Raw genomic sequence first — 16,746 nt, 5'->3', positions numbered from 1 at the left:
CCCACCGGGGAATGGGGAAGGATCACTCTGGACTGGAACATCTCAGGATGGAGGCAGCAGGAAGCTCAGAACAGGAATCATTCAGAGCAGGGAACAGGGACTGTGCCACACCTGCCCTGCCTGGACAGCACACAGAAGCAGGAACTGTTTGCCAGCAGGAAAGGTTTTCCTGCAGGAAACACCCCCAGAGCCCCTGCAGGATCCCAGCCCAGAGCTGCAGCAATCAGACCAGAGGCAGGACTGGTTTCCAGAATTTGGCTTTACTGTGCAGTACAGAAATCATGTGGAGCCTTGAGGAGACACGAGAAGCACAGGCTCTGTCATGCCGATACCGCAGCGCCGCTTGGTCCATCCCAGAAGCCAGGGGACACAAAATACTTCCACATCTTGCCTGCTCTGTAATTTGTTCTCTCAATTTTATTAAGATTAAAACACAAAGGAGCCTTAGGCACAGCTGTGTCCCAACCGATGTAAACAGGTTTAGAAGCTTAAGTGGAGGTTAAGTTCTGTGCCCAGAACGAAGCCAACATTTGCTGCTACAATAGGTGTGGGCTTTGTCCATGATACAACTTTGCCACAGAGTTAAGATTGATGGGAGAGACTTTTAGGGATGCTGTCCACAATAATGGAGTGCTCAGTTTCTATTTTCCTTGATATCAGGTTTGAGTGACATCAGCGTCACATCTACGAGCTCACCAGAAGCACAGGGTTGTGAAGGATGTTTTACAAATGATTAAAAAGACAAGGTAAGACACAGCTGTCAATGAGTTATTTCAAATCTGCACCCACGTCTACGTCTGCAAAAATAATAATAATAATAATAATAATCAGTTCAGTCTGCCTTTCGCTTACGAGGTTAGTCAGGAATCAGTCAGGAATTTGCCAGATTCTGGACAGCAGCCCTACTAGAATGAAATCATTAACACATGATATCCAAAAAGGGAACATTACCAGTGCAGTACTCTTCAATCTCTCAGAGATGGGATTACAAAAGCAGGCCTTACAATATTGAATTTCGTACAGTGTTCATTAAGTTCCTTATATATTCATATGAGCCGATTTAAACTCCTCCTAATTAGAGCCTCTCATTACTGCTGCTCCTCCTCCCCGTAGATGTCGTTTTTCTTGCGTTTCATCTCCTCGAAGTCGAACTCTGATCCCATCATCCTCTTATAAATATCTTTGATGTCGTCGCACGTCGTCTCAAAGTGGGTGGTGGCGTCGTAGGTGCGCGAGATGAAGATCTGCAAAGGAGGCAGCGCTGGGGCCCCAGCGGAGCTGTCCCTGTCCCCTCCCAGCTGCAACTGTCCCCTCCCAGCTGGGAACTGTCCCCTCCCAGCTGGAACTGTCCCCTCCCAGCTCAGCCTGTCCCCTCCCAGCTGGGAACTGTCCCCTCCCAGCTGGGAACTGTCCCCTCCCAGCTCAGCCTGTCCCCTCCCAGCTGGGAACTGTCCCCTCCCAGCTGGAACTGTCCCCTCCCAGCTGGGAACTGTCCCCTCCCAGCTGGGAACTGTCCCCTCCCAGCTCAGCCTGTCCCCTCCCAGCTGGGAACTGTCCCCTCCCAGCTCAGCCTGTCCCCTCTCAGCTGGAACTGTCCCCTCCCAGCTGGAGCCCCTCCCTGTCCCCTCCCAGCTCAGCCTGTCCTTGTCCCCTCCCAGCTGGAACTGTCCCCTCCCAGCTGAGCCTGTCCCTGTCCCCTCCCAGCTGAGCCTGTCCCTGTCCCCTCCCAGCTGTCCTTGTCCCCTCCCAGCTGTCCCTGTCCCCTCCCAGCTCAGCCTGTCCCTGTCCCCTCCCAGCTGAGCCTGTCCCTGTCCCCTCCCAGCTGTCCTTGTCCCCTCCCAGCTGTCCCTGGCCCCTCCCAGCTCAGCCTGTCCCTGTCCCCTCCCAGCTGTCCCTGTCCCCTCCCAGCTGTCCCTGTCCCCTCCCAGCTGTCCCTGGCCCCTCCCAGCTCAGCCTGTCCCTGTCCCCTCCCAGCTGTCCCTGTCCCCTCCCAGCTCAGCCCGTCCCTGTCCCCTCCCAGCTCAGCCTGTCCCTGTCCCCTCCCAGCTCAGCCCGTCCCTGTCCCCTCCCAGCTCAGCCTGTCCCTGTCCCCTCCCAGCTCAGCCCGTCCCTGTCCCCTCCCAGCTGAGCCTGTCCCCTCCCAGCTGAGCCTGTCCCTGTCCCCTCCCAGCTGAGCCCGTCCCTGGCCCCTCCCAGCTGTCCCTGTCCCCTCCCAGCTGAGCCCGTCCCTGTCCCCTCCCAGCTGTCCCTGTCCCCTCCCAGCTGTCCCTGTCCCCTCCCAGCTGTCCCTGTCCCCTCCCAGCTGAGCCTGTCCCTGTCCCCTCCCAGCTCAGCCCGTCCCTGTCCCCTCCCATCTGTCCCTGGCCCCTCCCAGCCGTCCCTCACCTGGCTCTCGGTGCCCAGGTCGGTCGGTGCAAACAGGTCACTGATGCTCACAAACCTGCAGAAGGACACAGAGCTCAGTGTGGGTTAGGGCAGAGTGGCTGGAGCCGAGGTGCTGTGGGAGCTGAGCCTGAGCAGCTCCTGGCACCCACTGGCTGCAGCTCCCAGCCCAGGGGGGGCTCCCAGGGCTCTCACTTCTGCTCGATGGGCTCCAGCAGCTCCAGGGCTGGTTTGATTTCCTTCTCAGGCTCAGCTGTCTCCACCGTGGTGCTGGCGATGGCGATGAACTTGCCCTGCGCCGCCACGTTGTGAGCAGAGGAGATCATGCACACGTAGATGTCTGAGGGGACAGGGCACAGCTGCAGCACAAACCTCCAAACCTCCTTCAGCCTCACCCAAACCTCCTCAGCCTCACCCAAACCTCCTCAGCCTCACCCAAACCTCCTCAGCCTCACACAAACCTCCTTCAGCCTCAGCCAAACCTCCTCAGCACAAACAAACCTCCAAACCTCCTTCAGCCTCAGCCAAACCTCCTCAGCACAAACAAACCTCCTCAGCCTCAGCCCAACCTCCTCAGCCTCACACAAACCTCCTCAGCCTCAACACAAACCTCCTCAGCCTCACACAAACCTCCTCAGCCTCACACAAACCTCCTCAGCCTCACACAAACCTCCTCAGCCTCACACAAACCTCCTCAGCCTCACACAAACCTCCTCAGCCTCACACAAACCTCCTCAGCCTCACACAAACCTCCTCAGCCTCAACACAAACCTCCTCAGCCTCACACAAACCTCCTCAGCCTCACACAAACCTCCTCAGCCTCACACAAACCTCCTCAGCCTCACCCAAACCTCCTCAGCCTCACCCAAACCTCCTTCAGCCTCACCCAAACCTCCTCAGCCTCACACAAACCTCCTCAGCCTCACACAAACCTCCTCAGCCTCACACAAACTTCTTCTAGTCCCAGCCCAAACCTTCTCAGACTCAGCCTAAACCTTCTCCAGCCTCAGGCCAAAAATCACCTCAGCCTCAGTCCAGAACCTGCTCAACCCCATCCCAAAACCTCCTCAGCCTCATTCCAAAACCTTCTCCAGCCTCATCCCAAAACCTTCTCCAGCCTCATCCCAAAACCTCCTCAGCCTCATTCCAAAACCTTCTCCAGCCTCATCCCAAAACCTTCTCCAGCCTCATCCCAAAACCTACTCCAGCCTCATCCCAAAACCTTCTCCAGCCTCATCCCAAAACCTTCTCCAGCCTCATCCCAAAACCTCCTCCAGCCTCATCCCAAAACCTTCTCCAGCCTCATCCCAAAAACCTCCTCAGCTCCATCCCAAAACCTCAACCCCATCCCAAAGTTTCCTCAGCTCCATCCCAAATCCCTGCCCACCCATTCTTGCTGCCCTGACCCCTGGCACCCCCTGCATAGTTCAGAGCTCCTGCAGTGAGCCCCATCCCTGCCCTCCTGCACACCCCTCACCCCCTGGGGACACCCCTCAGGACACCCCTGGGGCACCCTCCACTCCCCTCTCCCAGTCTGGGGCACCTCCTGCTGCAGGTTCCTCACAAGCTTTCCCACCCACAGGCTCCTCCCTCTCCTGTAACTGCTCTGAACTAAAGCTCAGCTGAGCTGAAACTAAACCCCACAAATCTCCTGGAGCAGGCAGGAGGTGTCCATTTCCCCGTGTGACCACACCCAGAGCCCCGGGGCAGCAGCCTGTACCTGATTTCCTGTTGACCTGGTTCTGTGGAATGATGATCTGGCACGAGTTGGCATCGTTGGTGTTTTTGATGGGGTGGCTGAGGATGCAGATGACCCGGATCACCTGGCCCACCTTGGTCACACGGTCTGACACATAGCTGGGGTCACAGATGAGCTGTTTGCAGCGAGCCACCTGAGCACCAAAAGCAGCCAGTCACATCCAACACTGATTCAGCAGGATCATTTCACAGCAATCAATGTGAAGCCTGCAGGCTGCACACACTTTGCTCTCTGTCACCTCTGCTCCAGGCCAGGAGCTGTCACTCCCACCCTGAGGACACCCAAGTGTGCTGTGAGTGTGCTCCAGTCAGACAGCCTGCAGCATTCCCAGCTGTCACAAGGTCAGACACAAGAACAGCTCCCCCCTGATTTATTCACTGCCAGCCCATCAGACTCCATCCCAGCAGGATCCTGCAGCAGGAGCAGTCTGGCCAGCAGGACAGGGGGTTTTCAGTGAGCTGGCACAGAGACACCAACCCCTTAAAAACCCCTAAAAGGGTTTTCTGTGTATCTGCCCAAAAGCTCAGGGCTGTGAGGGGAGGTGTGGGTGGGGAGCAGGAAGGGGGAGGGGAAGGGTCTGTACCTCCCCCTCAGACTTGACCCCGACCACTTTGCCGTTCTCGATGACGATCTCCTCGATGGGCTTGTTGAGCATGTAGGTGCCTCCATAGATTGCACTGAGCCTGCAACAGGAACACACCCTCAGCACCCCAGGGCTGGATGGGACAGCCCTTCAGCCCAGGCTCTGCTCCACTGGGATAAACCCCACCTCAGGCTTAAACCCCACCTCAGGCTTAAACCCCACCTCAGGCTTAAACCCCTCACAACCCTCTGCTTACACACATCTCTGAGCAAACTCAGAGGCAAACAAACCACACAGAAAGAATCTCACCTGAAGGAACCACCTCTTAATTAAGTGAATAAAATCATTAAGGACCACAGTGTTTTATGCAGCACCACGTTCTGGAAGGTCAAGCACTGACTCCACACACCCAGCTCAGCCCCACACATCCAGGTCAGCTCCCCACCCCCCTGGAGCCCAAGCCCAGCTCTCACCTTGCAAAGCCCTGGGGCAGCTCTCCAAGGCCATACAGGGGGTACAGGTAGGGGCTCTTCCCATATCGAGCCAGGGACTCGCTGTACAGCTTAATCCTGTTGATTGTTTCTTGGCAGGGTTGATCTAGATAGCTGGGAAGGACAGTTACACCATTTGGGATGTTTCCCTAAGCAGCACTTCCAGCAGAATACTCTGAAAAGCCAAACTGACTTCCCATGATGTTTCCTTCCCCACCCTGGGAGTTTCCTTTTAGGAGCACTCAGTGGCACAAGCTTTACTCAGGAACCCTCAAAATTTAAATCAACCAATCAATCCCATGATAATCCCAAATTCTGACCCCTCACTTACTCATCAGTCCTGTAGAGAGCCAGGGCATGGCCTGTGAAATCAATGACATCTTGGCCCAGGTCAAACTTCTTGTAGACATCCCTCATGGTGGTTTTCTTGGGGTCCACACCCTCCAAGGTCCGCGAGTCGTTCTCGTCAAAGTTGGCGACGTACACCAGGAACTTCCTGAAGCGGCGCTTCTCAAACAGACCCATCAAACCTGAAACCAGAGGCTGTGAGAGCCAGGCAGAGCCAGGGGTCTGGCAGAACTCAACAGAACCAAGGTTTTGTGAGAATCCAGCAGAACCAGGATCCAGAATCAATGGCTTTCATGGTTTTTCCATTATCAGCAGTGGATTAGAACCCATTAAGTGTTCAAACAAGGGATGGTTTAGGTTGGAAGGGACCTTAAAGGTCCTTAGTTCCACTCCTGCCACTGGGACACCTCCCACTGTCCCAGGCTGCCTTGGACACTCCCAGGGTTTCAGGGGCAGCCACAGCTTCTCTGGGAATTCCATTCCAGGGTCTCCCCACCCTCCCAGCCAGCAATTCCTTCCCAACATCCCATCCTACCCTGCTCTCCTTCAGCCTAAGGCCATTCCTCTTGTCCTGCCCCTCAAACCCCAAACACAAGGCTGGACAAGGCACCATTTCTGCACTTGAATTCTGCACAAATTGCAGAAACAAGACTGGACCTGCTGAAAGCTGAGGGCAGAGGCAGCACCACTCCTGCCAAGATGAGTGTCCTGGAGACCACTGAGGCCAAACTGCAGGAATTCCTGGCTCCTTCAGGAATATCTGCCATGAGGAAAGCTCAGACCTACAGATCTGGGGCCTTTACTGCAGGAGTCTCTATCAGATTTTTCAGATGTGCTGCTGAGCACATCCCACACCTGGAGCTCATGGAATGCCCTCCAGATCCTAATGGATTTCACCACACTGTTATTAATTTTATTTGAGGAGTGAAATTGAAGTAGGCAACAATTATGGTTGGAGGTGCCACATGTCAGAATTAGTCATTCCAACCTGCCTGCAATGTTTTTTCACACACACAATTCCAACAAGGACATGACATCAAATATTTATGGCAGAGCTGGGAGCACAAACCCCACATGGAACCTCTTGAAGGAGGAAAACACTGCCAGGTTCTCACCAGAATCTCACTGAACAGGCAGCTTAGAAGCTGCAGGAAAACAGGGCTCAGCAATCCCAAGGGGTGTTTGAAGTCCAAGAGGTGCAGGAGAACCTCCTGAATGCATGAGGAGCATCAGGAATATCCCAAGGGATGGGTTTGCCTCTGTTTAGGGAATTCACAGGAGACAGGTAAGGAGCAGCTACTCACTGGAAGCCAAAGCTTCTGCCTCAGTGGAAGGAACTTTGTAGATCTTCCCTCCCTTGTAGACAAAGCTGCCCTCAATCACCTTGAAGTCCAAGTAACGAGTGACTTCTGTGTAGAGCAGCATCTTTACCAACTGACCTGCAGGGGGATTGGCACAGTCAGACAGACACACACAACAAACCCTTCCCCCTGCTCAGTTCCAAGATAAGCTGGGACTAAAGCAAGCAAGGCTTGGCTGGGATCCATCAGTTCTTTCACTGCAGCAGCCCAGAGCCAGGCACTACACAATCCATCCATCCATCCATCCATCCATCCATCCATCCATCCATCCATCCATCCATCCATCCATCCATCCATCCATCCATCCATCCATCTTTATGCTCCAGGATGAGATTCCAGCAGCCAAGGACTGGTTTTAGGAACAGGAGCTGGCCCTGCACTGGTAACCCCTTCCCTGTTCTGGTTTAGGCAAGGCCAGTACTGGAATACACAGATTCAAGGATGAGGATGATAAAGAATGACAGTCCTGTCCTATTCCAGCACCCAGCATTAGCCCAAGGAAAATCTGGGATCTCAGGGTCACTCACCATTAGCCATAAGGAATTGACTCCCCATTAGCCACAAGGAATTGAACTGACTCCCCATTAGCCATAAGGAATTGAATTGACTCCCCATTAGCCATAAGGAATTGAATTGACTCCCCATTAGCCACAAGGAATTGAACTGACTCCCCATTAGCCACAAGGAATTGAACTGACTCCCCATTAGCCACAAGGAATTGAATTGACTCACCATTAGCCATAAGGAATTTTGGAATGAGGTCCACGTTCCAGTCTCTTCCCCGCCCCATAGATTCTGGTGGAGTTCCCGGGAGATTAAACCTTTTGTAGAGCTTTGGAGAGAGAATACAGAACTTATTATAGCCCAGGAAATCTGTCTGGGTGTCATTTTCTCCCACACATGCACACACTTTCCACCCCCACAGCTCCAGGCTGAACACAGGCTCTTCAGAGGCAGCTTCTGGCTGCAGTTTCAGCTCCAGTCTGAGTTTGGAATACACAAACACATCCAGTGAATTGTTACAGTATGAACCAGGCAGTGTCATTCAGCTCATCCAAGCATTTGGGAATTTATGAACCTGATGAACTGTTTAACATGACATTTCTTAGTCTAATTTACAATTCAGCTGAAGAGTTTTTAACATCCAGCTGTAACAGCTCTGGAATGCTCTGTGCTGGATTTGCTCAGATCCCAACTGGGAATTACAGGGAACAAGCACAATCCACCAACCCCAAACACCCCACACTGTGCCATAAAACTTCCTCACTCCAAGGGAACCCTTAAGAGCCATTAATTAGTACCAGCCCAAGGCTAATTGGGAATCAATGGCCTTTCAGTGGCTGGTGTCTGTGCACACTTACATCCTCCAGGGGTGTAATGGATGCACTCTCCCCTCCATAGTACGAGTTCCGATCCATGTGAAGGACTTTCTTGCCATTCACTGACATGATCCCGGAGAGGATGCATTCCTGCAGCAAGGAAAGCATGCAAGGGACAGGTCAGCTGCACTGGAGCCTCCTCCTCCCCTTTCTCCTAAGGAAGGGTATGTTCAGCTACCTACACAGCCCAAACAAGCACAGCAGTTGTCTCTTTCCAGAACTCAGGCAGATTAATCTCTTAATGAATTTATTTTCTGCTCTGGGCAAGCCAAGCAAGGGGTTAGAGCTATACAAAACCAGCTATCAGGGATTCCTAGAGGAAATTTTTGGGAATTCCATGCATTTGAGCCAAAGGAAAATCTGCCCTCTAAGGCACCAGCTATCAGTTTAAGGATGTCCACAGACAAATCTTACCTGGATTTCAATCAGTCTGCTCAGAACCTCATTTATTAATATTTGCCACAGTGGGACACTCAGAGAAGAAAGCACAAAGAATAAATGAAGGGATTTGGGTGCTTGATGAGCTCAGCTTTGCTTTGCTCTGTCCTCACTGAGGTTCCCTGGAGCTCAGCTGGTCTGTGCACAGCCAGGCTGCAGAACCAGCTCAGGCCTTGCACAACTAAATCCCCATTCAAACAAGACTTTGCACTGCCATTCCCCAGCCAAAGAGCTTAACAAAAACTTCAATGTTTGTGTGCTTAGCACAGCTTATCTTGGAGCTTTTACTGCTCCTGCTCTGCCTCAGCTCCACCATCTCACTGGTAGGTCCCTGCCACATCTCACGTGATGGGTGGGGATTGTTGGAGGGGGTTTCAGTGGAAGGTGTTCCCAGAGTGGCAGGGTGGTTTTTAAGGTTTGTTTTTCATTGTTTGTAAATCCCCAGCCAGCTGCTGGGAGATGCCAGCAGTGCACATCTGACAGGATTCCTGCAGGCAGGGATTGGAGTCTCCAGGAGATCCTTCCTGTTTATTCCACCAGCACCTCAGCCAGGATTCTGCTCCTGTGTCACTTCCCCCTCCCCTGGAGTGCAGGAGGTTCATTTCCAGCTCCAGACTGAGCAGTGCAGGTGTCAGGCAGGAAAAGCACCAACACCAGGAGTTTCCCACTGGGGACTGTTTGTGTAAATCCTGATTCCAGTCAATCCTCAGTGCAAAGGAAGCTGTAAAATCAACTCCCCCAGCAGCTCTCAGGGGCTGCTTTGTTCAGACATCTGGAGGTGCCTGGAAGGGATCACTGCCTGAGGATTTGCTGGGGAAAAACCTTCTCCATTGGGACAGCAGGACACTGCTGGCCACTCTGTCACCCACCAGGATGTCACCAAAACCCAGCCAAGGAGCTGAGGAGCAAAGTTGGAGCTGCCTCATGCACAGCAAGAGCACTCTGAATTCAGGGCCTCAAGCCATGGAAGATTTCCAGCAGGGTGCCCACAAGGCTTCATGATCACCACGTGGACTGGGACTAGTGAGCCACAAAAGCTTCTCACAAAAGCTCTCCACGATCCATCAGCTGCTCCTTCCAAGGATCCTACAAGGTCCTTGCTGTTTTTTCCCACAGGCTGGAGCAAACAGAGACCCTCCCAGCAGATACAGCTGCACCAAACCCCGTGTGAAATCACTACTCGAGGCCTACAACGCTGAGTAACCACAGGAGTGAAAGTGGCTGCAGGGTTAATGATTAACCACACCCAAGGCAGGAGTGTCACACCATCACCAACCAGTTCAATTCACACAGCTCTGTGGTTGGACCCCGTGATTTATCCCCCCTGGAACACCTCCCAGAACCCTGCCAGATGGTGGCACAGCACTGCAAGTGTCCATGCTGAGCCACAAGGAAGCCAAGCAGGATTGGGAGCTCCAGTAAAAGCTGCACAAGCTCCATCCTTTGGTGTGGATGTCAGCTGATTTCAGTCACCCGCTTAACATCAAAGCATTCCTTGCTCTGTCTTCCCAGAAGAGAGTGTGCATCCCTTCTCCAGGTCACCTGTCCAAATCACCAGCATCCCCTGGAGGGAATCTGAGCACCAGCAGAAGATCCAAGAGGCCTTAAATAGCTCTTCCCTCCTCTTTCACCCATTAAACACCCCCGTGGGCCTGAGGTGGAGCTGTTACACTGCTGAACATCCCTTCCACCAGCAAGGCACTGAAATCCTGCCCAGCACTTCCCTCTGCAGCCATGATGGCCACAGGGCTGCACAATGCATTTCTCCTCAGCTCAGCAATTCCTTTGGATGCTGGAATCGTTTGATGTGTGACGCTGTCATTTGGGTCAGGGATGAGGAAAACAAACAGCCTGTGCTGATAAGGGGAGGGCTGAGAGAAGCTCGGAATGCAAACAAAAAGAAGCAGTCAGAGTCCAAATCTGTGCATTTTTTGCCGTTTTCTAAACGTGGCCAGCAGCAAACAGGAACAGGGAGCAGCTGCTGACAGCAGCAGCAGGACACAGCAAGGAGAGCTCCGGGTAGCCAGATCCAAGAGAATCTCATGCAAATTGCAGTCACGCTGCCACTACAATGCACTGCCTCAGCCAGCTCAGGTTACCAGGCTCCCAGGAGCTGATTGTGCTGCTGAATGAAGTCTGAGAGCCATCCATGTCTCTGCAAATGGCCGGGGAACCAGGGAGAAAGCAGCTCTGGCAATGTGGAGACAGCACATCCAGTGGGGATCCGTGGAAATAAAAAAGGAGTGACTTGGAGGTATGGGTGTTTCCATGCTTGCTTTAGACCCTCGGCTCCTCCCTGGAGTGCAGGAGCTGCTCCTGAGCAACCTGGGGCATGCAGAGCCTTGAGGAATGGAGGGAAGCAGGGAGGTTCCCGTGGATTGTCTCCAAGTAGGGCGGCAGCTCAGAGAGGCTCAGACAGCCCGATGGAAACAGAGCCAGCGCCGAGGGGAGGATTGGGCACTGAGCACCGAGCAAAATCCCTGCTGCAGCAAACTCTGGCACTGCCAGGCTTGTTCTTCGAAAGGCTGTGCCCAGAGAGCCACACACTGGGCTTGAAGGGACCTCTGGAAATGCTGGGGCCAAGCCAGGCAGGCTCACCTGGAGCAGCAAATTCCACCTGCCACTGCCTGAGGCAACGCTCATCCCACAAAAACAACTCCTCACTGCACTGCAACAATCCCCTCTGCTGCCAGGGGATGACACTCCACATGGTGGTGACACACTGACACTCCACATGGTCCCCACAGCCACTCTGAGGCTCCTCTAGTGCTGTATGAATAAATATATGCTGAACCAGTGAGTTTGGCTCCTCTGCTCCCACAGAAAGTGAATCTGTATCTTTGTGATGGATTGGAATAGCTTTAACATGGGGAGGCAGCTGGCAGGTAAGAAGCTTAGTTCAGTCTGCAAAGAGTGAAACCTCAGCAGGAATGCAGCATTCACCTACTGGGGTTTAACTGCAGGGTTTAATTACCCCCAAAATCCATGGCAAATAACTCTGAAGAAGCAGAGAGGGCAGATAACAGAACCTGTCACTGAAATAACCCAGTGAGGAAGTACTGAGCCACTCCCACCAGAGAGATGGAAATTACAGTGACCTGGGGAATTACAGTGAACTGAAAAGAGCTGAGAAAACACAGCCACGAGGAGCTCTCCAGTCTGTGAGCACTGCACCAGATTAAAAACGAGTTTGTGCACTAGGTCTGCAGGAAGATGATCCCTAATCCACCACACACGACACACATGGAAAGCCTAAGACAAGGACCTTAAAGCTATTAAAGCTCCAGCATTAATAACCTGGAGAAGCCATTCCCAGCAGGAAAGAGGCAGCTGCAAGATGCAGCAGCTCTCATGCAGCCAGGGCCTTGCAACTCACACTGCTGCATGCAGGAGGAGTTCATTCAGCTGGTGCAAGTCTGAGGGGTTCTAGCAGCTGTAATTCAGGATTATTTCTGCCCCCATCTCTATGAGCTGCCACTGCAATGGGGTCTCTGATTAACACACAGAAGGGAAAAGCTGAAATAGTTTGAGTGCTAGTAATCCCAGTCCTAAAGCTGCCTCTAGTCTTTCATTACTGGATGAGGAAGAGATTAACACCTGAAATATTCATGTTGCACTTCCAGATCCATCCCGGTGGAATTTACACGTGCACTCACTGGCCCCACAGACCCAACCAGAATGACCATTACAATGGATGTGTTTGTGCTCTTTTACAAAGCCTCCAACGACTCATTTTTCCTCTTTAAACCAACTCAACTTTCCCTTTAAAACCTCCAGTTCAGCAGCAGAGACACAACCTCAGAGCTACAACAGGGGCTCCAGCAGTAGAATCCAGCTTGAAGGAAAAGGTTGCAAACATCACCAGAACTTCCATGACAGCTGCTTTGGAGCAGGGAAGGAACAACTGGATGTGTTTCCAGCCTGACTGTGGCAGCAGTGGTACCAAAGCTGGAGTTGGTACCAGCTCAGATCCAGCCTCATCTGAGTGCCCAGTGCTCACCCTTCAGCCTCTGACAGCCACAATGGTTGAGCCAACAGCAGCAATTCCAGCATGGCTGCACCAGCACCTCTGCTTTCCACTCTCTTCCACAGGAGCTGCTCAAGACTAGATGAAGTCCTCCCTAATTGGCATTTCAGAGGGAAAGCCAGCACAGAAGCAAAATCCTGGATATTCCCAGGCTCTGGAGTTTGGTCAGCACACCTTAAATATGGCCCTAATTTATTCCTTTTAACTCAACTGCTGCTCATTAGCAGGAGCTTGTCTTAAAAGTGATTTCACAAGAGGCCTTTTGTCAAATTTACACTGGCATTTGTCAATTTAAGATTAAGCCCTGTGTTCACCAACTTGATACCCCGCTCACACTAAAGCATAAATTAACATTTTAATGGAGCTCGGATCTATTGGAGGCCCCTTCACTACAAGCTCATTATATTTCACCTCCCCAAAAGTCCCTTTTCCTGCTTTGCTGAGCCAGGGCCAGGCTTTAGGACAGACTCCTAGCAAAGGGAAGAAGCTTTTTCCTCCACCTCAAAGGAAGAGCCTTGAAAGGAATAAAAGCCACTGGGAAAGTTGGGTGCCCCTAGAGCAAACCCATTTCCTTTGTGCCACATTCTAGGTTTTTGCCCTTCTTCCCAGACCCAAAAGAGAGGGATGATAATGCAGCTCTGCCTTCGGTGGGGTCCTGTGTCAGCAGCCACCCATCAATCACAGCGCCCAAACCACAGGAGGAAACATTCAAGCATTTCAATTCCATCACCGTCCCCAGGGGAAATGGGGGAACCCCAAAGAAATCCCTTTGTCCAGCCCCCTTTCCCCACCACCAGGAGGGAACAAAAGCAGGAAAGGCCTGACGTACAAGGAGGAAAACCTCTTCACCATTTTGGATTTTCTTCCCCCTTTCTCCCAACAACGCCTCGCGTTTGGAAGCTGCAATCCGCCCTCCCGCGGCATCTCCCGGCCTCAGGGATGCAGGAACGGGCAGAAATCCTCCCTCAAACCCGGCGGGCAGCGGCACTGCCATGTTTTTTTTTCCCCTGCGGCGCGGGCTGCATCCTCCACAATAGGACAAAGCCCTCACCCCCCTCCCTGCGCCGCACCCCCATCAGCTGTCAGCTCTCCTTAGGGATCACCGGGATGCAGCGACATGGCAGGAAAGGGGGTTTTTTGGGTTTTTTTTTTTTTTTTTTTGGAGGGGGGGGATAAGGGAAATTTGACAGGCTCGCCAGCCTCCCATCCCCCTCCTGCTGCAGTCAGGGCTGGATGGAGCCGAAGGCTGCAAAGGCGGAGCGGGAATGGGGATGGAGAGGGGGGGGATAAGCACGGCTGCCTCCACCCTCACGGACCTGCAGCCACCTCAGGTTTGTGCTACGGGGGTGGGGGAAGAGATGTGTGAAGGGGAAAAAATGAGATAATAAGGTAAAAAAGAAAAAAGAAGGCAATAAATGCCTCGTGGGCGTTTTATTGTCCGAGTCTCCCCACGCCCTCCATCCGCAAAACAACCGCATTTCCTGGGGCCCGCTGAGAACGGCGGGGATCGGGGACGGGGGATATCCAAACACGAGGAGCTGTTGTAAAATATATATATAAATCATATAAAACCCCACCCGGGGGTGCAGGTCGGGGTGGGGAGAAGGACGCAGGGTGGGGATGGGATTGGAGAATTAAGAATTGATGATGGGGAAATGACCCAGGGGGGGTCACACACACCAGACCCCCCGGGTAATGCTGGGGAGGAGGCGGAGGATCCCAGGCCGGGCTGGAGATGAATGGGAAAGGATCCAGGGTGGGGGTGGGACTGAAGCCGGGGGGGTGCTGTGATAATTCACGGCAGGGGAAAGCACACAGCGGTCCCTAAGGGGGTCACATACACCAGACCCCCGGTAAAACTGGGGACGGGGATGAGGGGGGAGCACCCAGACAGAGAAGGGGGGGGGGGCAAAGATGGCCAGGTGACAGTTGAAGGAAACGACCTGAATGGGGAGAATGGGGTGATAATCAGGTGAGAGATAGGAAAGGAGACCGCACACCCTGGGGGAGGGGATAAAGACCCGAGGCCTGAGGCGGGGGGGTCTCAAACCCAGGCTGGAGGGGAGGATCAGATGGTAAACCAGCAAAAGGCCAGCGGCGCCGGGGTGGGTGAGAGATGGGGAAGGGGGTCAGCCGCAGGAACCGGGGGATGGCGGAGGGGGGGCGGCGGGGCGGGGCAGGGCGGCGGCCGCCCGCAGAAGGCCCGAGAGGCGAGCGGGCGGCGGCTGCTCCTCACCGTGAGGCCGGTGCCCAGCACGATCACGTCGTACTCCTCATTCATGGCGGCGCGCGGTGTCTCGGGGGTCTCTCGGCCGGGGCTGAAGCGAAGCGGGCGCTACGCGGGGGCCGCGGGAGCGCGAGAAAATGGAGCCGCCGCCGTGAGGGGACCGCGCCGGGAGGGGCGGGGCCGGGGGTGCCCGCGCTCCGCCCACGCGCCTGTCAATCACAGCCCGATCCGCTACACCATTGGCTGGCGGCGCCGTCAATCAAAGGGCGGGAGCGCTGCGCGCGCGAGCGGCGCTGCCACCGTGGTGGGGGCGCGGCGCGCATGCGCAGCTCAATGGCCGCCCCGACGCGCTCGGACTGCGCGGGGGGGGGATCCTTTCTATGGACCCCCCTAAATTTGGGGGTGCTTCTTAATTTATGGGGGTTCCTCAATTTGAGGGGGATCCTTTATTTACTTGGGGGGGACACTTCAGTTTAGAGAGCCCTCAACTTGGGGGGTCCTTTATTTTGGGGGCTCCTTAACCTGGGGAGTTCCTCTGTTTAGGGTATTCATCAGTTTTCCATCTTAGGGGGTTTCCTCCATTTAGGGGGCCCTCAAATTGGGTTTTTTTTTTCTCATTTTAGGGAGGATCCTCTATTGGGGGTCCTTTCATTTGGGGACTAAAATTTAAGGGGGTTCTCTGGGGGAAATCCCCTATTTGGAGGATCCTTAATTTAAAGGGGGGTCCTCAATTTGGGGTGTGCTCTGAGGAGCATCCTCAATTTAGGTCTTTAAATTAGGGGGGTGGTTAGTTTAGTGACATCCTTAAATTAGGGGGTTCCTAATTTAGGGGGGATTTAATTGGACCCCAAATCTTCCACATCCAGTGTTTGTCCAGCCCATATCAGGCACACCATGAAACAATTCTGATGGGAAATTTTGCTAAAATCCCATAATTAAGCTGTGTTCCTACTTCCCAAAATCCCATTTTGGAAAAAAAACCAAACCTTCCCTGGGTGAATAAAGCTGATTCCACATTAATTTTCTGACTCTCAAAATAATGCAATTTGTGTTTTCAAGGTGTTTCCATGTTTTTAAGGAGTTTCTCTATTTTTCTGTGGATATTTGGGAACATTCCCCTAATTCTGTTTTCTCTCAAGCTCATAATCAATCTCAAAAAATTCCAGTTTATTATTCCATGGTTTATTAAAATTATAAAAAAAAAAAAAAAAGAGAATGAAGCAGCTCCTTGCATTTCCTGCTGTAGGGAGGCCAGAGCTGGATTTATGGAATAAATAAAAAATAAATTTAAAAAAAATAAAGCTGGATTTAGAGGAATAAAACCATTTATTCACCCACCCAGGGGCTGATCCAGCTCCAAGGATAGCAAGGTGGGAATTTCCCACTCAAGCCCAGCAATCCCTTTCTGATTTTTAACATCTGCCATCCCCCCAAAAAAGCAGAATTCCATCCATTTTTAAGTCTTGGCATTAGGAATAGACAAGGACACATCATTTTTTCTATGGAATTTATAATTCCAGCTGCAGCTGCTCTTACTTTGCTCCAGGCTTCCAAGAGCAGATTATTGGGATTTAAAGTTCAGCAGTGCTGGGAATTGCCCAGCATTCCAATATGGAATAAAATGGAATAAATGGAATAAAACACCTCATTATTTTAGTCTGATCATAAGAACCCTGATGTCCTCACAAAGTTGAGGTCCCACTATGAATTCCTGCAGGTTTTGTGATCAGCTGAGGCCACAAAGAGGATTT

General features: G+C 52.8%; 1 protein-coding gene across 1 annotated transcript; it reads right to left on the bottom strand.

Moving 5' to 3' along the window:
• Nucleotides 1-241: 241 nt before the first annotated feature.
• On the bottom strand, nucleotides 242-15,180 carry GDI2 (GDP dissociation inhibitor 2). The gene is made up of 11 exons (XM_079332932.1): nucleotides 15,005-15,180; nucleotides 8,286-8,393; nucleotides 7,657-7,756; nucleotides 6,868-7,002; nucleotides 5,547-5,745; nucleotides 5,198-5,329; nucleotides 4,725-4,824; nucleotides 4,103-4,274; nucleotides 2,578-2,722; nucleotides 2,386-2,440; nucleotides 242-1,244 (listed from the first exon to the last, which is right to left on the bottom strand). Exons 1-11 carry the CDS (start codon nucleotides 15,047-15,049, stop codon nucleotides 1,089-1,091), a joined length of 1,347 nt encoding a protein of 448 aa, XP_079189058.1. The 5' UTR covers nucleotides 15,050-15,180; the 3' UTR covers nucleotides 242-1,088.
• Nucleotides 15,181-16,746: the final 1,566 nt, after the last annotated feature.

Source organism: Erithacus rubecula (genome assembly GCF_903797595.1).
Source record: "Erithacus rubecula genome assembly, contig: scaffold_635_arrow_ctg1, whole genome shotgun sequence".
Lineage (NCBI taxonomy): Eukaryota > Metazoa > Chordata > Aves > Passeriformes > Muscicapidae > Erithacus > Erithacus rubecula.
The sequence above is the reverse complement of the archived record's forward strand: the minus strand, read 5'-3'. Positions and strand labels throughout refer to the sequence as shown.

What these genes read in the sequence shown, in the direction of transcription:
- GDI2 (XM_079332932.1), bottom strand. Translation starts at nt 15,049, where the DNA reads ATGAATGAGGAGTACGACGTGATCGTGCTGGGCACCGGCCTCACG. An exon ending in GGGTCAAGTCTGAGGGGGAG is followed by an intron (nt 4,275 to 4,724) that starts GTACAGACCCTT and finishes TTTGGTGCTCAG; the next exon opens with GTGGCTCGCTGCAAACAGCT. An exon ending in CCAGGTCAACAGGAAATCAG is followed by an intron (nt 2,723 to 4,102) that starts GTACAGGCTGCT and finishes CTGTCCCCTCAG; the next exon opens with ACATCTACGTGTGCATGATC.